This window comes from Lethenteron reissneri, chromosome 61, assembly GCF_015708825.2.
Source record: "Lethenteron reissneri isolate LAM-NWPU_2019-01 chromosome 61, ASM1570882v1, whole genome shotgun sequence".
NCBI classification, from domain to species: domain Eukaryota; kingdom Metazoa; phylum Chordata; class Hyperoartia; order Petromyzontiformes; family Petromyzontidae; genus Lethenteron; species Lethenteron reissneri.
In genome coordinates, this window is record NC_083839.1 from 3018120 (window position 1) to 3036280 (window position 18161).

General features: G+C 49.4%; 1 protein-coding gene across 1 annotated transcript in view; it reads right to left on the minus strand.

Moving 5' to 3' along the window:
- LOC133358246 (potassium voltage-gated channel subfamily H member 8-like) overlaps nucleotides 1-18161 on the minus strand; it is a 94296-nt gene that overhangs the window by 21629 nt on the left and 54506 nt on the right. Inside the window, exons 9-13 of the mRNA XM_061576488.1 lie at nucleotides 15394-15591; nucleotides 13690-13889; nucleotides 9974-10126; nucleotides 8931-9027; nucleotides 7764-7978 (exon numbers count right to left, since the gene is read on the minus strand). Of these exons, the coding sequence (XP_061432472.1) occupies nucleotides 7764-7978; nucleotides 8931-9027; nucleotides 9974-10126; nucleotides 13690-13889; nucleotides 15394-15591 (863 nt within the window). The remainder of the gene's footprint in view (nucleotides 1-7763; nucleotides 7979-8930; nucleotides 9028-9973; nucleotides 10127-13689; nucleotides 13890-15393; nucleotides 15592-18161) is intronic.

An 18161-nucleotide genomic window follows, 5' to 3' on the forward strand; every position in this document is an offset into this window, starting at 1 on the left:
TGCGGCGAGAGGACGGAATCCGACGCGCTCACGTCAAAGGCCACCGCAGGTAACTCAGCAGGCCCTCCTCCGTGGGTCACCGCTCGTGTCGATTAATGTCAGCAACACTCGCCACCAAGCTAAAACTAAAAGCTATTTTTTATTTTTTTTTACTTTTACCAGGTAAGGCCCCATCGCTCAGCGGCTACGTCGCTCTTTGTCGGAAGCGACCTGGCCACCGCAAATGATTAGCTCAACGAAGTGGGCTTATCGCGTGGACATCTATCGCGGACGAATAGTCTAAGCGCGCGTTTCAAAATGTGGAGGGGAAAACGGGAGGACGCGGAGAAAAATCCACGTGACCACGGGGAGAGAGAAAGAGAGAGACATGCAAATTTCAAATGTACAGGCGTCAGGGTTGGAATAAAACCCACGACCTCTTGCATACCAGGCGAGTGGGTTAACATCTCACCAGAACGCTATTCCCTTCTCCACGCTGGCTTGGAAGAAAAATACCCGATTCTCTTGTTGTTCTTCACTATGTATGTGTATGTATGTTGAACTTCTTTCACACTGTACGTAGCCGCCCGTGCAAATACGAGGATCGGGGGGAAGGACAACGAACTATGGGTCTATGTGTGAGTCTATGGTCTCTGTGTGAGTCTATGGGTCTCTGTGTGAGTCTATGGGTCTCTGTGTGAGGCTGTGGGTCTCTGTGAGTCTATGTGTCTCTGTGTGAGTCTATGTGTCTCTGTGTGAGTCTATGGGTCTGTGTGAGTCTATGGGTCTGTGTGAGTCTATGGGTCTCTGTGTGAGTCTATGGGTATGTGTGTGAGTCTATGGCTCTCTGTGTGAGTCTATGGCTCTCTGTGTGAGTCTATGGGTCTGTGTGTGAGTCTATGGGTATCTGTGTGAGTCTATGGGTCTCTGTGTGAGTCTATGGGTCTCTGTGTAAGTCTATGGCTCTCTGTGTGAGTCTATGGGTCTCTGTGTGAGTCTATGGGTCTCTGTGTGAGGCTGTGGGTCTATGTGAGTCTATGGGTCTCTGTGTGAGTCTATGGGTCTCTGTGTGAGTCTATGGGTCTCTTTGTAAGTCTATGGCTCTCTGTGTGAGTCTATGGGTCTCTGTGTGAGTCTATAGGTCTCTGTGTGAGGCTGTGGGTCTCTGTGTGAGTCTATGGGTCTCTGTGTGAGTCTACGGGTCTCTGTGTGAGTCTATGGGTCTCTGTGTGAGTCTATGGGTCTCTGTGTGAGGCTGTGGGTCTCTGTGAGTCTATGGGTCTCTGTGTGAGTCTATGGGTCTCTGTGTGAGTCTATGGGTCTCTGTGTGAGTCTATGGGTCTCTGTGTGAGTCTATGTGTCTCTGTGTGAGTCTATGTGTCTCTGTGTGAGTCTATGGGTCTGTGTGAGTCTATGGGTCTGTGTGAGTCTATGGGTCTCTGTGTGAGTCTATGGGTATGTGTGTGAGTCTATGGCTCTCTGTGTGAGTCTATGGCTCTCTGTGTGAGTCTATGGGTCTGTGTGTGAGTCTATGGGTCTCTGTGTGAGTCTATGGGTCTCTGTGTGAGTCTATGGGTCTCTGTGTAAGTCTATGGCTCTCTGTGTGAGTCTATGGGTCTCTGTGTGAGTCTATGGGTCTCTGTGTGAGGCTGTGGGTCTCTGTGAGTCTATTGGTCTCTGTGTGAGTCTATGGGTCTCTGTGTGAGTCTATGGGTCTCTTTGTAAGTCTATGGCTCTCTGTGTGAGTCTATGGGTCTCTGTGTGAGTCTATGGGTCTCTGTGTGAGGCTGTGGGTCTCTGTGTGAGTCTATGGGTCTCTGTGTGAGTCTACGGGTCTTTGTGTGAGTCTATGGGTCTCTGTGTGAGTCTATGGGTCTCTGTGTGAGGCTGTGGGTCTCTGTGAGTCTATGGGTCTCTGTGTGAGTCTATGGGTCTCTGTGTGAGTCTATGGGTCTCTGTGTGAGTCTATGGGTCTCTGTGTGAGTCTATGGGTCTCTGTGTAAGTATATGGGTCTCTGTGTGAGTCTATGGGTCTCTGTGTGAGTCTATGGGTCTCTGTGTGAGTCTATGGGTCTCTGTGTGAGTCTATGGGTCTCTGTGTGAGTCTATGGGTCTCTGTGTGAGTCTATGGGTCTCTGTGTAAGTCTATGGGTCTCTGTGTAAGTCTATGGGTCTCTGTGTGAGTCTATGGGTCTCTGTGTGAGTCTATGGGTCTCTGTGTAAGTCTATGGGTCTCTGTGTAAGTCTATGGGTCTCTGTGTGAGTCTATGGGTCTCCGTGTGAGTCTATGGGTCTCTGTGTGAGTCTATGTATGTATGTTGAACTTCTTTCGCACCGTACGTAGTCAACTGTGCTAATCGAAGGTGCGGTGGAAGGACAACAAACTAAACACAAAAAGCAGTTGAAAAGAAATTAGTTTTCAATCCAGTTGATGAAAAAATGCGCAAAGCTCCAGTGGCCTTCTAATAATGGAAAGGAAGAGCTAATCCTATGCACAGGTTTACACAACAAATATTGGATGCGATAGAACCACTAAAAGATGGATGTGGAAAGTCAATGGAATAATTTTCCGGACTGTTTCGTCTGAAATGAAGGCACTAATTAAAGGGGGATTTAAAAAGAAAATTATCTGAAATCAGATTTGAACATTTGATGTTGTCTGTAGATTTCATTTCCCAGTTTTAATTTCACAATGTAAAAAAAAAGATCGGACGCTAATTATACAATGTTCACAGACGTAAATTGTGAACGTGCCAAACATTTTCCTAATTTTCGATTTAAAGCTTTCGTGACTGCAGGGATTCATCTTCTTGGTTCTTTCGGTAAAGTCACGTAGAAGGGAAATTAATAATAATAAAACATCACAAAATAATTCTCACGACGTTTCGGCCACAACGCAAGCAGCCGTCCTCAGGTGAAAACAGGTCTGTCTGAAAGACAACGTCTGAATTATGTTTTATTTTTTATTATTTTATTATTTCCCTTCTACGTGACTTTACCGAAAGAACCAAGAAGATTTTCCTAATTCTCCGAGTAGAAATTATTTCACGCGACAAGCGATGAGTAAAAACGAAAACATTTAACGTGATCGTTCGTTTCGTTTCTTATTCACCTGGACGAGTGAAACGAGGGTGACTGCGCACACTCTCAAACCGATGTCAACCGACGGCAGATTTCTTGTCCGTAACGTTCTCTGTTGAATCATCTTAAAATTCCCCCTAAAAATAACATTTCAGCTCCGCGGCACCGGATTTTAAATCTCGCCCGGGTGGGTGGGTGGGTTGGGTTTGGGTTGGGAGGCAGGGGAGGTTTCGTCATTACACGGTTTGCGTTTCACATCAGGCAATTAACACCCGCATTCTAAGCCAATTATCTCCACGATGTGCGTGTGGGCTGGCGGAGACGAACGAAAGACAGGTCTTGGAACGGGAAATTATGTTTTGAGATTTATGAAACATTGTAAAAATAAAAGATTAAATCTTTGTACGTGCGTGACTGCAAATGTGTGCGTGCATGCGTGTGTGTTGCATGCATGCATGTGCGTACGTGAACGTCTGTGTGTGCATGCACGTGTTGTTGTAAGTGCACATCTGTGTGCATGAGTGTGTGTCTATGCGCGTATGTGAGCCTGCATGCATGTGTGGTTGCATGCACACGTGTGAGTGCGTGTGCATGCCTGTGCATGTGTGCATATATTATGGGCAGCGCTAGTGCAGCGGTTAGCGCGCTGCGCTATGAACCCGGCGACACGAGTTCGATTCCCGCTCACGGCCAACACCAGTGACGATTATCTGAACCGGTCCTGGGCCTCCCCTAGGGACTCAGCCTCAAATGAGTACCTGGTGAGGTGTGTAAACATCGCCACTAGGGAGACAAAGGCGGTCGGGCGTGGTGCTGGCCACCCACCCCCCTCGTGTACCGTTCCGGCCTTCATAGGTGCTCGCTAACAGCACTTGCCCCTACAGTCTGTTCAGGCTACACGGGGAATCTTTTTTCTTTGATATTTGGGTGTGTATGTGTTTCTGTGCTTGTGTGTGTGTGCATGCGTGTGTGTGGCGGTTAGCGCACTGCGCTATGACCCGAGTAAAATTAGCCGCAAACGGGCAACACCGGTGACGATTATTTGAACCGGTTCTCGGCATCCCCTAGGTTGACTCAGCCTAAAAATGAGTACCTGGAGCGGTGTGTAAACATCGACAATGGGGAGACAAAGGCAGCCGAGCGTGGTGCTGGCCACCCACCCCCTCGTGTGCCGTGCCGGCCTTCGTAAGTGATCGCTAACAGCACTTGCCCCAAATGTCTGTTATGGTTATACGGGGGGGTATTTGTTTTTGCATGCCCGGCCGCCTTTGTCTCCCAGTGGCGATGTTTACACACTGCTACCAGGTACTCATTTGAGGCCGAGTCGACCTAGGGGAGGCTCAGTCAGGAACCGTTAAAGATAAAATCGTGACTGGCGGTGGCCGTGAACGGGAATCGAACCGGGGTGGACTGGCTCGCTCGTAGCGCGGTGCGCTAACAACCACTGTTGTTGTGGCAAGTGCCGTTAGCGAGTAGCACCATCAAGGCCGGCACGGCACGGCACGGGATACACACACACACACGGAGCGAGCGCATTAAACCGCGCGACGCGTTTCTCAAACGATATCAGAGCGCCCACGCGTGAGACGCGCGGGGAGACAGAGAGAGAGAGATGAAGGCGATCGACTGAGCCAAATTCATCAAATGACAAAGCCACCAATCTCCGCACGCCCTCCAATAGATTCACGGCTCGTGCACCGGCACGCACGCGAACGCGTTATGCGAATCGCGCGCGTTCCAGGGTGAGCCCCACGGGATCACCAACACCGGGTGGGAGGTGGGGGGGGCGGTGGGGGGGTAGAGCTGGGAGGTGGGGGGGGATGTCGGGGGGGCGGTGGTGGGGAGCAGGGAGGTGGGGGGAGCAGGGAGGTGGGGGGGGGAGGTCGGGGGCGGTGAGGAGAGCAGGGAGGTGATGGGAGGTTAGGTGTGGGAGGAAGGGCGGTAGGGGAGAGCATGGAGGTAGGGGGTGCGGGGAGGTGGGGTAAGATGGGCAGGGAGCGAGTAGGTGGGTGTGGTGGGGGGGAAGCGGGGAGGGTGGGGAGGGCAAGGAGGTGGGGACGGTTGTTAGCGATGGGAAGCGATGTTTTCATTACATGTACAGCCCCCTCCCTCCATCGGGTGTAACCCAACCCCCCACCCGCCCCTCCCCACAGCCCCCCCACCCCGCCAGCCGGGCAGCACCAGGGGGAGAGGACAGCAGCTCCGTGTTGCTTCACTATTAAACCAAACACGTGTTTATTTTTAACTTTAACAGTAAGGGCCACACTGAGTTATAAATTTACATTTTTGTAAGAAGCGACCTGGCTAACACAAACGATAGCTCAACGAAGTGGGCTTATCATCAGCATCATCATTATGACGTGGAAATGTATAGCAGCAAAACACTCTAAAAACGTGCGACGCCGATTAATAAAATGTGGAAGGAAAAACCGGGAGGACCCGGAGAAAAATCCACGCCACCACGGAGAGAGAGAAGACACGCAAACTTCAAATATACAGCAGGCGTAAGGGTCGGGATCGAACCCACGACCTCCTGTATACCAGGCGAGGTATTTAACATCTCCTAGCCACCGTGATGATGATGAGAGAGAGAGACACGCAAACTCCAAATATACAGCAGCAGGCGTTAGGGTCGGGATCGAACCGACGACCTCCTGTATACCAGGCGAGGTAGTTAACATCCCCTAGCCACCGTGATGATGATGAGAGAGAGAAACACGCAAACTTCAAATATACAGCAGCAGGCGTCAGGGTCGGGATCGTACCCACGACCTCCTGTATACCAGGCGAGATAGTTAGCATCTCCTAGCCACCGTGATGATGATGAGAGAGAGAAACACGCAAACTTCAAATATACAGCAGCAGGCATCACGGTCGGAATCGAACCCACGACCTCCTGTATACCAGGCGAGGTAGTCAACATCTCCTCTGTGTTGGCCACGACGTGCGCACCGTCTGCTCGGCAGCGGACGTCGTTTGAAAGAAAAAAGAGTCGGCCGTTGGCGCTGGTTGTCGCGGTCCGAATTTTTTTGTTCGTTGCAAATGACCACTCGAACAAATATGCTCATCACGCGGACACTTATAGCAGCCAAGCACTCTCAGCTCGCTCTGCTGAAGCCCTCTCATCGTGGCTAGCAGCAGCAACAGCAGCAGCAGGACCTCGAAATTGGCATTCAGTTTACACGGGACCACCACCGCCGCCACCACCAAAGAAACGTCGCCAAATTCCTTTCGCTTAATACGGAACCTGGAGCTGGCTCGCTCGCAAGCCTTCAGCTCATTTCAAGAAGTTTTTTTTTTTAATTCCTTTATTAAATCCTTTATATTAAGTTCGCTTGCTTGCTTGCGTGCTTGCTTGCTTGCTTACGACCGTGCAAATCTTTCGATCGTTTTTTAACCCACTTCCCGTGATCCAATCGAGCTGACATTTTGCACACAGACTCGTTGTGCGAGACAATTAATGTTCGTGAAATCTTTTTTTCCAAAATGTTACACTGTTTAGGGAAAACAAATTAAATATTTAATTACCAATTGCTTAATACTGGCAAACAATCATCTGACCCATAGGTGGCAGCCATCTCAAGCCAGGGGACGAGAGGACTCTAGCCGCCACGCATATAAAAGATTTATAGTGAAAAACTTTGTTTTTACGGGTTATACTTATATTAAGTTCACTTGCTTGCTTGCTTGCGTGCTTGCTTGCTTGCTTACGACCGTGCAAATCTTTTGGTCGTTTTTTAACCCACTTCCCGTGATTCAATCGAGCTGACATTTTGCACACAGACTCGTTGCGCGTGACAATACATTTTCGTGAGAAAAAAAATATCAAAATTTTACACTGTTTAGGGGGAAACTTTTTAATATTTAATTACCAATTGCTTAATGGTGGCAGACAATCATTTGACCCATAGGTGGCAGCCATCTCAAGCCAGAGGACGAGAGGACTCTAGCCGCCCCGATGCCACGCATATAAAGGATTTATAGTGAAAAACTTTGTTTCTACGGGTTAATTTTTTAAAGTTCTCTTTGCGTTGCTTTGAATTCGATTTTTCTTCAAGGCGTTGCAGAACCCCAGGTGAACGGGAGAACGAGAAGAACAAAAATGAAAAGGCGAGGGGGGGACTGAAAAAACAATCAAAGGCAACTAAACTTCTTGAAGGAAGCTGCAGGACCACAGGTGACCGGGAGAATTGCAAAGAACACGAAACATCTTGAAGGAAGCTGCAGACTTGAGAGCGAGCGAGCGAGCGAGCTCCAGGTTCCGTATGAAGCCAAAGGTATTTGGCGACGCTGCGTTTCGTGGTGGTGGTGGTTGGTTGGTGTGCAAGCAGAAAGTAACGAGATAATTGAACAAATACTCTTTGGTTTTTTCGGTAAAGTCACGTAGGTGAAAACCGAATAAAATAAAAACAAAACAACTAAATTAAATCACTGCAGTAATTTTGCTGGAGCGGTCACACCTGATGACGGATGCTTGTGTTGCTTCCGAAACTTCGTGATTTAATTTAGTTGTTTTATTTTTATTTCATTGTTTTCACCTACGTGACTTCACCGAACAAACCCAAAGAGTATGGACCCTTGCAGTCACGAAAACTTCAAATCTAGAATTAATTTAACAAATATATATTTTTTTTAAATATAATTTAAGAGGACTACAAAAAAAGCAAAGAACAATAAAATGAAAACGCCGGGCGCGACCTCACCGGCTGGAAGTGCCCGAGCCGCAGGTTATAGGTGAGGTCGTTCTGCAGGTCCCTGAGGAAGTGGCACGCATACTCGGGATAGAGCGACAGGACGTTGTAGAGGCCCCGAAGGCCGATGCACTGAAGGGCGCAGTACGTGAGGGCCTTCACGTCGGCGTTGGTCTTCACCACCTCCTCAATGACGGTCAGGTCCGAGCCGATGAGGTCTCCCTTCCCTGAGAGAGAGTGAGAGAGACAGAGAGAGAGAGAGAGGGAGAGAGTGTGTGAGAGAGTGTGTGAGAGAGTGAGAGTGTGTGAGAGAGTGAGAGTGTTTGAGAGAGTGAGAGAGTGTGAGTGTGAGAGAGTGAGAGAGAGTGTGTGAGAGAGTGAGAGAGTGAGAGAGAGTGTGTGAGAGAGAGAGAGAGTGTGGAGAGAGTGAGAGAGTGTGAGAGAGTGAGAGAGTGAGAGAGTGAGAGAGAGTGTGTGAGAGAGTGAGAGAGAGTGTGTGAGAGAGTGAGAGAGTGAGAGAGTGAGTGTGAGTCGTGAGAGAGTTTGAGAGTGAGAGAGTGAGAGAGTGTGGGAGAGTGTGAGAGTGAGTGTGAGAGAGTGAGAGAGTGTGTGAGAGAGTGAGAGAGAGTGAGAGGGTGATTCGTGAGAGTGTGAAAGAGTGAGTCGTGAGAGAGTGAGTGAGAGAAGTGTGTGAGAGAGAGAGACTTTGACTCTTAAACAACTTTTATTGCCGCCAGCAGCAACAGCACTGGAGGCGATTCCGATACGAAATACACAAAGTCACCAGCAACACAAATGAAAACAAATGCTCGAAATCCACGCGCTGTGGCGCTAACAGCACCGCGCACAACACTAAAGAAAAGCCACGTGGTGGTGGTGGTTGTGGTGGTTGTGGTGGTGGTTGTAGTTGTGGTGGTTGTGGTGGTGGTAGTGGTGGTGGTTGTGGTGATGGTGGTGGTCATCGCGCATGCCACGGTGACGAGCGAGCGCTTCAGAAGGTGAACACCACGAGGGTGCCGTCCACGCTGGTACAGAGAGGGGCTTGTCCGGCTCCCCAGCCGACAGAGAGAGAGAGACAAAAACCCCACCCTGCCCCCCCCCCCATTTATCCTGCAGTCTGCTCTCCTATAACGCTGTGCTGGAGGTTTGGGGGGGGGGGGGTAGTGGCGCGCTCGTTACCGAGGATGGCGAGTACCGTGCCGTCCTTGAGCACCTCCATGGAGCCAGAGCACACGAAGTAGAGGGCCTGCAGAGCGTCGCCTTGCCGGAGCAGCACCTGACACGCACAAGCACAAAGGTGTGCCCCACAGCGTATTGGGACCGTCCATAAATGACGTCACGCGATTTTGAACGATTTTTGACCCCTCCCCCCCAATTGTCACACGGCGTCACAAAAAGTCAAAATCGCGTGACGCCACTTACGGACGGCCCCTTTTGCACGGCACGTGTATCATGGCGCGAGTTGGTGTACGTTACGTATGCAAACCGGAGGTGCCGGAGAAAAATCTACGCGACCGCGGGGAGAACACGAAAATGTTATGAGCAAGTGGTGGCATAGTAGTTGGCGCGCTGCACTACGAACCCGGCGAGCAGAGTTTAAATTTCCGCTCACTGCCACCAACACTGCTATCGAACTCACGACCTCCTGTATACCAGGCGAGGCAGTTAACATCTCCTAGCCACCGTGATGATGATGAGAGAGAAAGAGACACGCAAACTCCAAATATACAGCAGCAGGCGTCAGGGTCAGGATCGAACCCACGACCTCCTGTATACCAGGCGAGGCAGTTAACATCTCCTAGCCACCGTGATGATTATGAGAGAGACACGCAAACTCCAAATATACAGCAGGCGTCAGGGTCGGGATCGAACCCACGGCCTCCTGCATACCAGGCGAGGTAGTTAACATATCCTAGCCACCGTGTTGATGATGAGAGAGAAAGAGACACGCAAACTCCAAATATACAGCAGCAGGCGTCAGGCTCGGGATCGAACCCACGACCTCCTGTAGACCAGGCGAGGCAGTTAACATCTCCTAGCCACCGTGATGATGATGATGAGAGAGAGACGCAGACTCCAAATATACAGCAGCAGGCGTCAGGCTCGGGATCGAACGCACGACCTCCTGTAGACCAGGCGAGGCAGTTAACATCTCATAGCCACCACCGCCAGGGGGGGAGGGAGGAAGGAAGGGGGGTGGGGGTCTTGGCCCTCTTGCTCACCTCCCCGGGCACGCAGAACGATGGCTTGACGCGCAGCGAGAGTGAGCGCAGGCAGCCGCGTGACGCCGACTGGAAGAGTGGCAGCCGCAGCATCTCCTTGTTGAGGTGCAGCGCCACGTCGGCCTGCAGTTCCTCCGGGAAGTAACGCAGCAGCTGCGCGAACGGGACACCCACGGCCGCAAGTTGCGGCGGTCGGGCGCTGCGTCAAGGGCGGGCGGCATGGGGCTGGCGGCGCGACGGGCGGTTTGTAATCGCGGCGCGGGGAGCGGTTTGCTTGAAGGGGATTTGGCCACATTTTTCAGTTGTCATGTTTTGAGTCGGTGGCCGAAATAATCAATCTAATACTAACTCAGTTTAACACGTAGGCTTTCGCGACCAATGTTATTCATAATCAACGTTTTTGGGTTTAGATCGCGTTATTTATAAATGTGTCGTAACCCTCCACCACCCGACACGGCCAATCAGTAAAAAAGCAGTGAACTATTTGTCTTTTGTCAACGTGACACTTTTTTACTGATTGGCCGTGTCGGGTGGTGGAGGGTTACGACACATTTATAAATAACGCGATCTAAACCCAAAAACGTTGATTATGACTAATACTAACTGTAATACTAATTTTCGATTTAAAGCTTTCGTGACTGCAGGGATTCATCTTCTTGGTTCTTTCGGTAAAGTCACGACAGACCTGTTCTTCACCTAAGGACGGCTGCTTGCGTTGTGGCCGAAACGTCGTGAGAATTGTATTTTATTATGTTTTATTATTTTATTATTTTCCTTCTACGTGACTTTACCGAAAGAACCCAGAAGATGTAATACTAATCATTATCATAATTGGGCTCGCACACGCATAGGGTACCAAGAAAATGCATCCGCATCGGTTTGTTAAGTTGTCGATTATATTATATTACGATAATATTCTATTTACTAAAATTATATAACATTAAGTCATATTTTTAATCTAACAATACGTTTTTTTGACAGAACTCCCTTCACGCCAGGGCGTCTCACGGCGCCTTTGCACGCGATAAGCGCCCTGCGTACGAATCTCATCTCAGCGCATTTGAAAGGGGGCACCCCCAGCAGCAGCTGTCCCTGTGCGGCACAAACGCAGCACGGCAGCGCCCGTTCCTTCGGACAACGCGCAAGCGGGCTGCACGTGCCTGCCCACAGCTCGTCGTCGGATTTCTCCAGGATCAATAAATATTCCGACTGAAATACGGGGCGCTTCACACACTCTCTCACTCTCTCACATTCTCTCACACACTCTCACACACTCTCTCACACTCTCTCTCACTGTCTCACACTAACTCTCACACTCACTCTCACACTCACTCACACTCTCTCACACACTCTCTCACACACTCTCTCACTCTCTCACTCTCACACACTCTCCCACTCTCTCACACTCTCTCACACTCTCACTCACTCTCTCTCTCACTCACTCTCACACTCACTCACACTCTCTCTCACTCACTCTCACACTCTCTCACTCTCTCACACTCTCCCACTCTCTCACTCTCACACACTCTCCCACTCTCTCACACTCTCACTCACTCTCTCTCACTCTCTCACACTCACTCTCACACTCACTCACACTCTCTCTCACTCACTCTCTCACTCTCTCACTCTCTCACACACTCTCTCACTCTCTCACACTCACTCTCACACTCACTCTCACACTCACTCACACTCTCTCACACTCTCACTCACTCTCTCACACTCACTCTCTCTCTCACTCTCTCACTCTCTCACACACTCTCTCACTCTCTCACACACTCTCACACACTCACTCTCACTCTCTCACACTCACTCTCACACTCACTCACACTCTCTCACACACTCTCACACACTCACTCTCTCACTCTCACACTCTCACTCACTCTCTCACACTCACTCTCTCTCTCACTCTCTCACTCTCTCACACACTCTCACACACTCACTCTCACTCTCTCACACTCACTCTCACACTCACTCACACTCTCTCACACACTCTCTCACACTCACTCTCTCACTCTCACACTCTTTCTCACTCTCTCACACTCACTCTCTCACTCTCTCACACACTTTCTCACTCTCTCACACTCACTCTCACACTCACTCACACTCTCTCTCACTCACTCTCACACTCTCTCACTCTCTCACACACTCTCTCACTCTCACACACTCTCTCTCTCACTCTCTCACTCTCTCACACACTCTCTCACTCTCTCACACACTCTCTCACTCTCACACTCACTCACACACTCTCTCACACACTCTCTCACACACTCTCTCACTCTCTCACACACTCTCTCACACACTCTCTCACACACTCTCTCACTCTCTCACACACTCACTCACACACTCTCTCACACACTCTCTCACACACTCTCTCACTCTCTCACTCTCTCTCACACACTCTCTCACACACTCTCTCACTCTCTCACACTCACTCTCACACTCACTCACACTCTCTCACACTCACTCTCTCACACACTCTCTCACTCTCACACTCTGTCTCACACACTCTCTCACACTCACTCTCTCACACACTCTCTCACTCTCTCACACTCACTCTCACACTCACTCACACTCTCTCACACTCACTCTCTCACACACTCTCTCACTCTCACACTCTGTCTCACTCTCTCACACTCACTCTCTCACTCTCTCACACACTTTCTCACTCACATGAGCCTATCGTTTTTATTGGAATTGTTTTTGATATTAATGGATAATAATACACTGTCACGTAACAAACGCACGTTAATAGTAAAAAAAAAGTCTCCCACTTCAATCTTGATTTGAAGCTTTCGTGACTGCAGGAATCCATACTCTTTGGTTCTTTCGGTAAAGCCACGTGGGTAGAAAATAAAATAAAACAAATCACGACGTTTCGATTATTTAAATCAGCAGTTGTCCTGCTGCATTGGTTCCGCCTGGTAACGGTCGCTTGTGTTGCGATCAAAACGTCGTGATTGATTTTATTTCTACCTACGTGACTTTACCTAAAGAACCAAGAATATAGTCTCCCACTTGTTTGCCATCGTCGTCAACGCTACGCCTGGAATCTTCTCCAGGTGGTGTCCAGAGCCCCGAAGTCAGCAAATTTCGCGCGGCGTCGTTGCAAATTCTCAAAAGTGTTCACAGTTTTTCGAAGCACCCCCCTATCATACTCTTAGGTTTTTTTCGGTAAAGTCACGTAGGTAAAAATAATAATAATAATCAATGAAAATAAATTATTTAACTCACGACGTTTCGGAGGTAACACAAGCTTCCTTCATCAGGTGTAAAAAAGGCACAGCAAAATAACCGTAGTGGGAGTTATTTGTGATGGGGCATCAATATATAGGGTAAGAGGAGGGGGCAGGAGCCAAGGGGAACGGGTGCAGAATGGGGGGGGGGGGGGGGGGTGTTTGAGGTGTGGGTGGAGCCAGAAAGGTGAAGGTGGTACTAAGAGACAGAGGTGTGGACTCGAGTCATGTGACTTGGACTCGAGTCAGACTCGAGTCATGAATTTGATGACTTCAGACTCGACTTGGACTTGCATAACAATGACTTTGTCTCACCTCTGCTATGTGGACTCGAGTCATGTGACTTGGACTCGAGTCAGACTCGAGTCATGAATTTGATGACTTCAGACTCGACTTGGACTTGCATAACAATGACTTTGTCCCACCTCTGCTAAGAGACGTCGTCACGAATCACTAAAAATGAAAGAAAACAAAACACTGCACCTCGTGCGTGTCGATGCCGTTGTTGAGGGCCCACGTGGTCTGGAAGTACTCGAGCATGCGCTGCTTAAGCTGCTTAGGCAGTCGGTGGATGCGGATGAAGTCCTTGAGGTCCTTGGTCTTGGTGTGGTAGAGAGACCAACGAGAGTACATCCTCTGGATGATTGCCGTCACGTTGCCGAACACCACGGCGTGCATGAGGGCTGCGGGACGGACAACGCGAGACAACGCCGGTCATCACCACTGCTCAGCCACTCCGTCGACGTAGTCAACGCTGTCATCACGTGATGAGCGACGAGCCAGTTGTTGCCGAGATGCAGGATCCACGGTGATGGTAGCGTTCGGTACGGAAAATCAAACACTCAACTCGCTTTATCAACACAACACTGACTTAAAATATTTTTTTTTTTTAGAAAATCGGCGATGTGGCATGTGCTATGGAGAAAGGGCCATTGCCTGAAACGTCGTAGATTTAATATATATTTTTATTAAGGCCACAGTGTGAGTTGTCGTTAAATTTCGATTTAAAGCTTTCGTGACTGCAGGGATTCATCTTCTTGGTTCTTTCGGTAAAGTCACGTAGAAGGGAAGTAATAAAGTATTGAAAATAAAACATATTAAAATAATTAACTATTTCATTCAGACGCTGTCTCCCCGACAGACCTGGTCTTCACCTGAGGACGGCTGTTTGCGTTGTGGCGGAAACGTCGTGAGAATTATTTTATTATGTTAAATGTTTATTATTTTATTATTTCCATTCTACGTGACTTTACCGAAATAACCAAGAAGATAAGTTGTCGTTGTTGTTGTCAACTGTGCGTCTGCATCACGGGCAACGCAGCAGTAGGGAAGAATAATTTTGTTTTGGAAAATATCGCGATTACCATTGCTCGCTTTCATTTTGACACAAGCGTTTTGAGTAAATAGCACACTCAATGATTAAAGTGTAAATTAAAACAGCTATTACCTACTGCGTTGTGTTTTGCCAATAGTTTTTTTGGGGGTAATTTGGAACAAAGGCAGTTATTATAGGATGTAATCAATTTGGACTTTTTTTGTAACTATTTAATTATGTCTTGCGTAATGGACAGCACGCGCCTAATATGCATCTCAGCATCGCAACATTTAAATAATTACTAAACCGTTGATTGCTGCCATTAGGGTGAGTGAAAGTGAAACAAGTTTCCAGGAATATTCCTTTGTACGAGAAGTGAAGTTAGACAATTCAAACAACTCCCTGGCTGTCACCTGATGATGCTGGTTGTTATAATTACCGGCGAAACGTCACCGAACATGAATTATAAATATTGTGTGTTGCAGTGGGTCTACTTTCCAACACACCGGTGTGCTGAACTAGTAACTAATTAGCACGTTTTGTTCACGTGACAAATCCCGACTAATTGGCCGTGTTGGGTGGTGGTGGCGGGTTTAACAGGTTTAACGACACATTGGTATTTACGCTATCTAACTCCCAAAAAAATAAAACTCTTCTAGGTAAGATAAAAAAAGTGACCCACAATTACGAATACCACTGGAAACTCGATATCACAATACGAATTTTATCCCTGAAGAAGCTCGCGGCGCGTGGCGCGGAACGTCGGACAAAGCATCGCTAACGCGTCGGAGAGCAGAACTGTCGTCCACGTGCAACGAAAAATTCCATCCCATCGGGAAAATCTGTCGGGGGAAAGCAGGCGACCGACTCACCCCCGGTGAGCATGGCGCATATGGAGAAGATCTTCTCGGCGTCCGTGTTTGCCGACACGTTGCCGAAGCCGACGCTGGTGAGGCTGCTCAGCGCGAAGTAGAGAGACGCGATGTAGGCGCTGCGCAGGTTGGGTCCCCCGCGGGTGTTGTTCGCGTAGTACGGCCGGTCCAGCCGCTTGCCCAGCTCGTGCAGCCAGCCTTGCGGGACGAGATTTACGCGTTCGACAAAATAAAAATAATAATAATGATGTAAGTAAAATTTGTAACGCGCGCAGATTTGCAGACGTAGTGGCCGCAACTCAGAGGCGCGGAGCCAAGCTCAGAGTCGCTCGAAAGCACGTGGTTGTAGAGGTGAGTTTGTAAGTGTCTCTTGAAGGAGGCGATTGAGATGATGCTGCGAATGTGCAGAGGGATATCGTTCCAGACTGTTGGGGCAGATCCCACCACCCCAACTCCCCCGTATAGCCTTGATGGAATTTTTTTTTTTGGGGGGGGGGGGGGCAAGGGCTGTTAGCGAGTAGCGCTGGATCGTCAATCGACTGAATTGTAAAAGGGTGGCGGAGTGGTGGCACGGTGGTTAGCGCGCCGTGGGACTTGGTAGCCTTGGTTTGATTCAGGGCGGTGGTTAACATCAGTGGCAAGCGGCGTCTGAACTGGTCCTGGGCACCTCACCCCAATTACAAAAAAAAGCCTGTACAGCCTTTAAACAAAGTGCTGTTAGCAAGCACCTGTGAAGGCTGGCACAGCACACGAAGTGGTGGGTGGCAAACACCACTCCCGGCTGCCTTTGTCTCCCCAGTGGTGATGTTTACACATTGTGCCAGGTACTCAGTTGAGGCTGAGTCGACCTAGGGGGGGGCCCAGGACCGATTCAGATCATCGTCACCAGTGTTGGTGGCCGTGAGCGGAAATTAAACTTTGCTCGCCGGCGTTCGTAGCGCAGCGCGCCAACCGATACGCTACCGCTCCGCTCTAACACGCATACGCACATACACAAAGATGAAACAAAGATCCCCCGTATAGCCTTAACAGACTATAGGGGCAAGTGCTGTTTAACGAGCACCTATGAAGGCCGGAACGGTACACGAGGGGGTGGGTGGCCAGCACCACGTCCGACCGCCTTTGTCTCCCTAGTGGCGATGTTTACACACCGCACCAGGTACTCATTTGAGGCTGAGTCGACCTAGGGGAGGCCCAGGACCGGTTCAGATAATCGTCATTGGTGTTTGCCGTGAGCGGGAATCGAACCCGGGTCGCCAGGTTCGTAGTGCAGCGCGCTAACTGCTACACTACCGTTCCCCACACACACACACATAAATACACGCAGTCGAAAATTCACAATTTCCGTGACCACTGTGATCTCTGTGACCTCCGCGCCGGGCTATGAAGATAGGGGAAAATTGGGCAGTGGGGGGCAGGGGGTGGGGGCAGGGGGTCAGGGGTGGCCCCCGTAAATCCTTCCAGCGTCAAGGTCCAAATTGTCCTCACTTCACAAATGACCTGCAAAGAGGAAATAAAAGAAACACCCACCAACCACATCGCAACACCGGCCCCCTATACTGGCATCCTAATACTGGTAGGAACCACCTGGTTCCACCAGCCCACAGGGGATTATTGTGTCCGTCCGTCCGTCGTGCATCCAAAAATGGGAGGGGTGGGGCTGGGTGGGGAGGGTGGGGAGAGGCTGGGTGGGGAGGCGAGGGTGGGGAGGGGCTGGGTGGGGAGGGTGGGGCTGGGTGGAGGATGGGAGGGGTGGGGCTGGGTGGGGAGGGGCTGGTCACCCCGTGGTGCCCTTATAAAACTCAACGTTTAACCTACTCACGCCGGCTTGTGCCCGCCCTCACAGTCGGCCATATTTTTGCGGAATACACCACGCCGCCGTTGACCCTGGCCATTGACCGAGCAACCCAACGTTCCTACCAGCTCCCTCCGCAGGAATGTGTTTTCCAACTGATAGCCGGGACTGAGTATGTATGTATGTTGAACTTCTTTCGCACCGTACGTAGCCAACCGTGTTAATTAGAGGTGCGGGGGTAGAACAACAAACCAAACACGCAAAAGCAGTTCTAAAGAAACGAGTTTTCCATCTATAGTGCATATCTGCAGTGGCTTCCTCATCTTGGACAGATAGAGACTCACAGAGACCCACAGAGATCCACAGACTCGTACAGAACCACAAAGACCGACAGAGACTCACAGAGACCCACAGAGATCCAGAGACTCGTACAAAACCACAAATACCGACAGAGACTCACAGAGACCCACAGAGATCCAGAGACTCGTACAGAACCACAAAGACCGACAGAGACTCACAGAGACCCACATAGATCCAGAGACCCGTACAGAACCACAAAGACCGACAGAGACTCACAGAGACCCACAGAGATCCCATACTCGTATGTATGTTGAGCTTGATAATAGTTTTTTTTACCCTTCTATCTGGCAACAGAGTTATGTTTTTTGTTTGCATTATGACTGCAGGTATTGTGGTTTATGTAAACATGACTCCTTGTAAAAAAAGGTGTCAGTTTTGTTGCCAGATAGAAGGGTAAAAAAACAATTGTCATATTTGTACTGGCAAATGAGGTTCCAATGGTATAATCTTAATTTTTGAGCTTTCGTGACTGCAGGAATTATTCTTGGTTCTTTCGGTAAAGTCACGTATAAAGATAAAACAATAAATTAAATAATAGCATACTACGACGTTTCGATTGCAACACAAGCAATCATCGTCAGGTATAAAAGAAATCGCGACAAAAATCTAACCA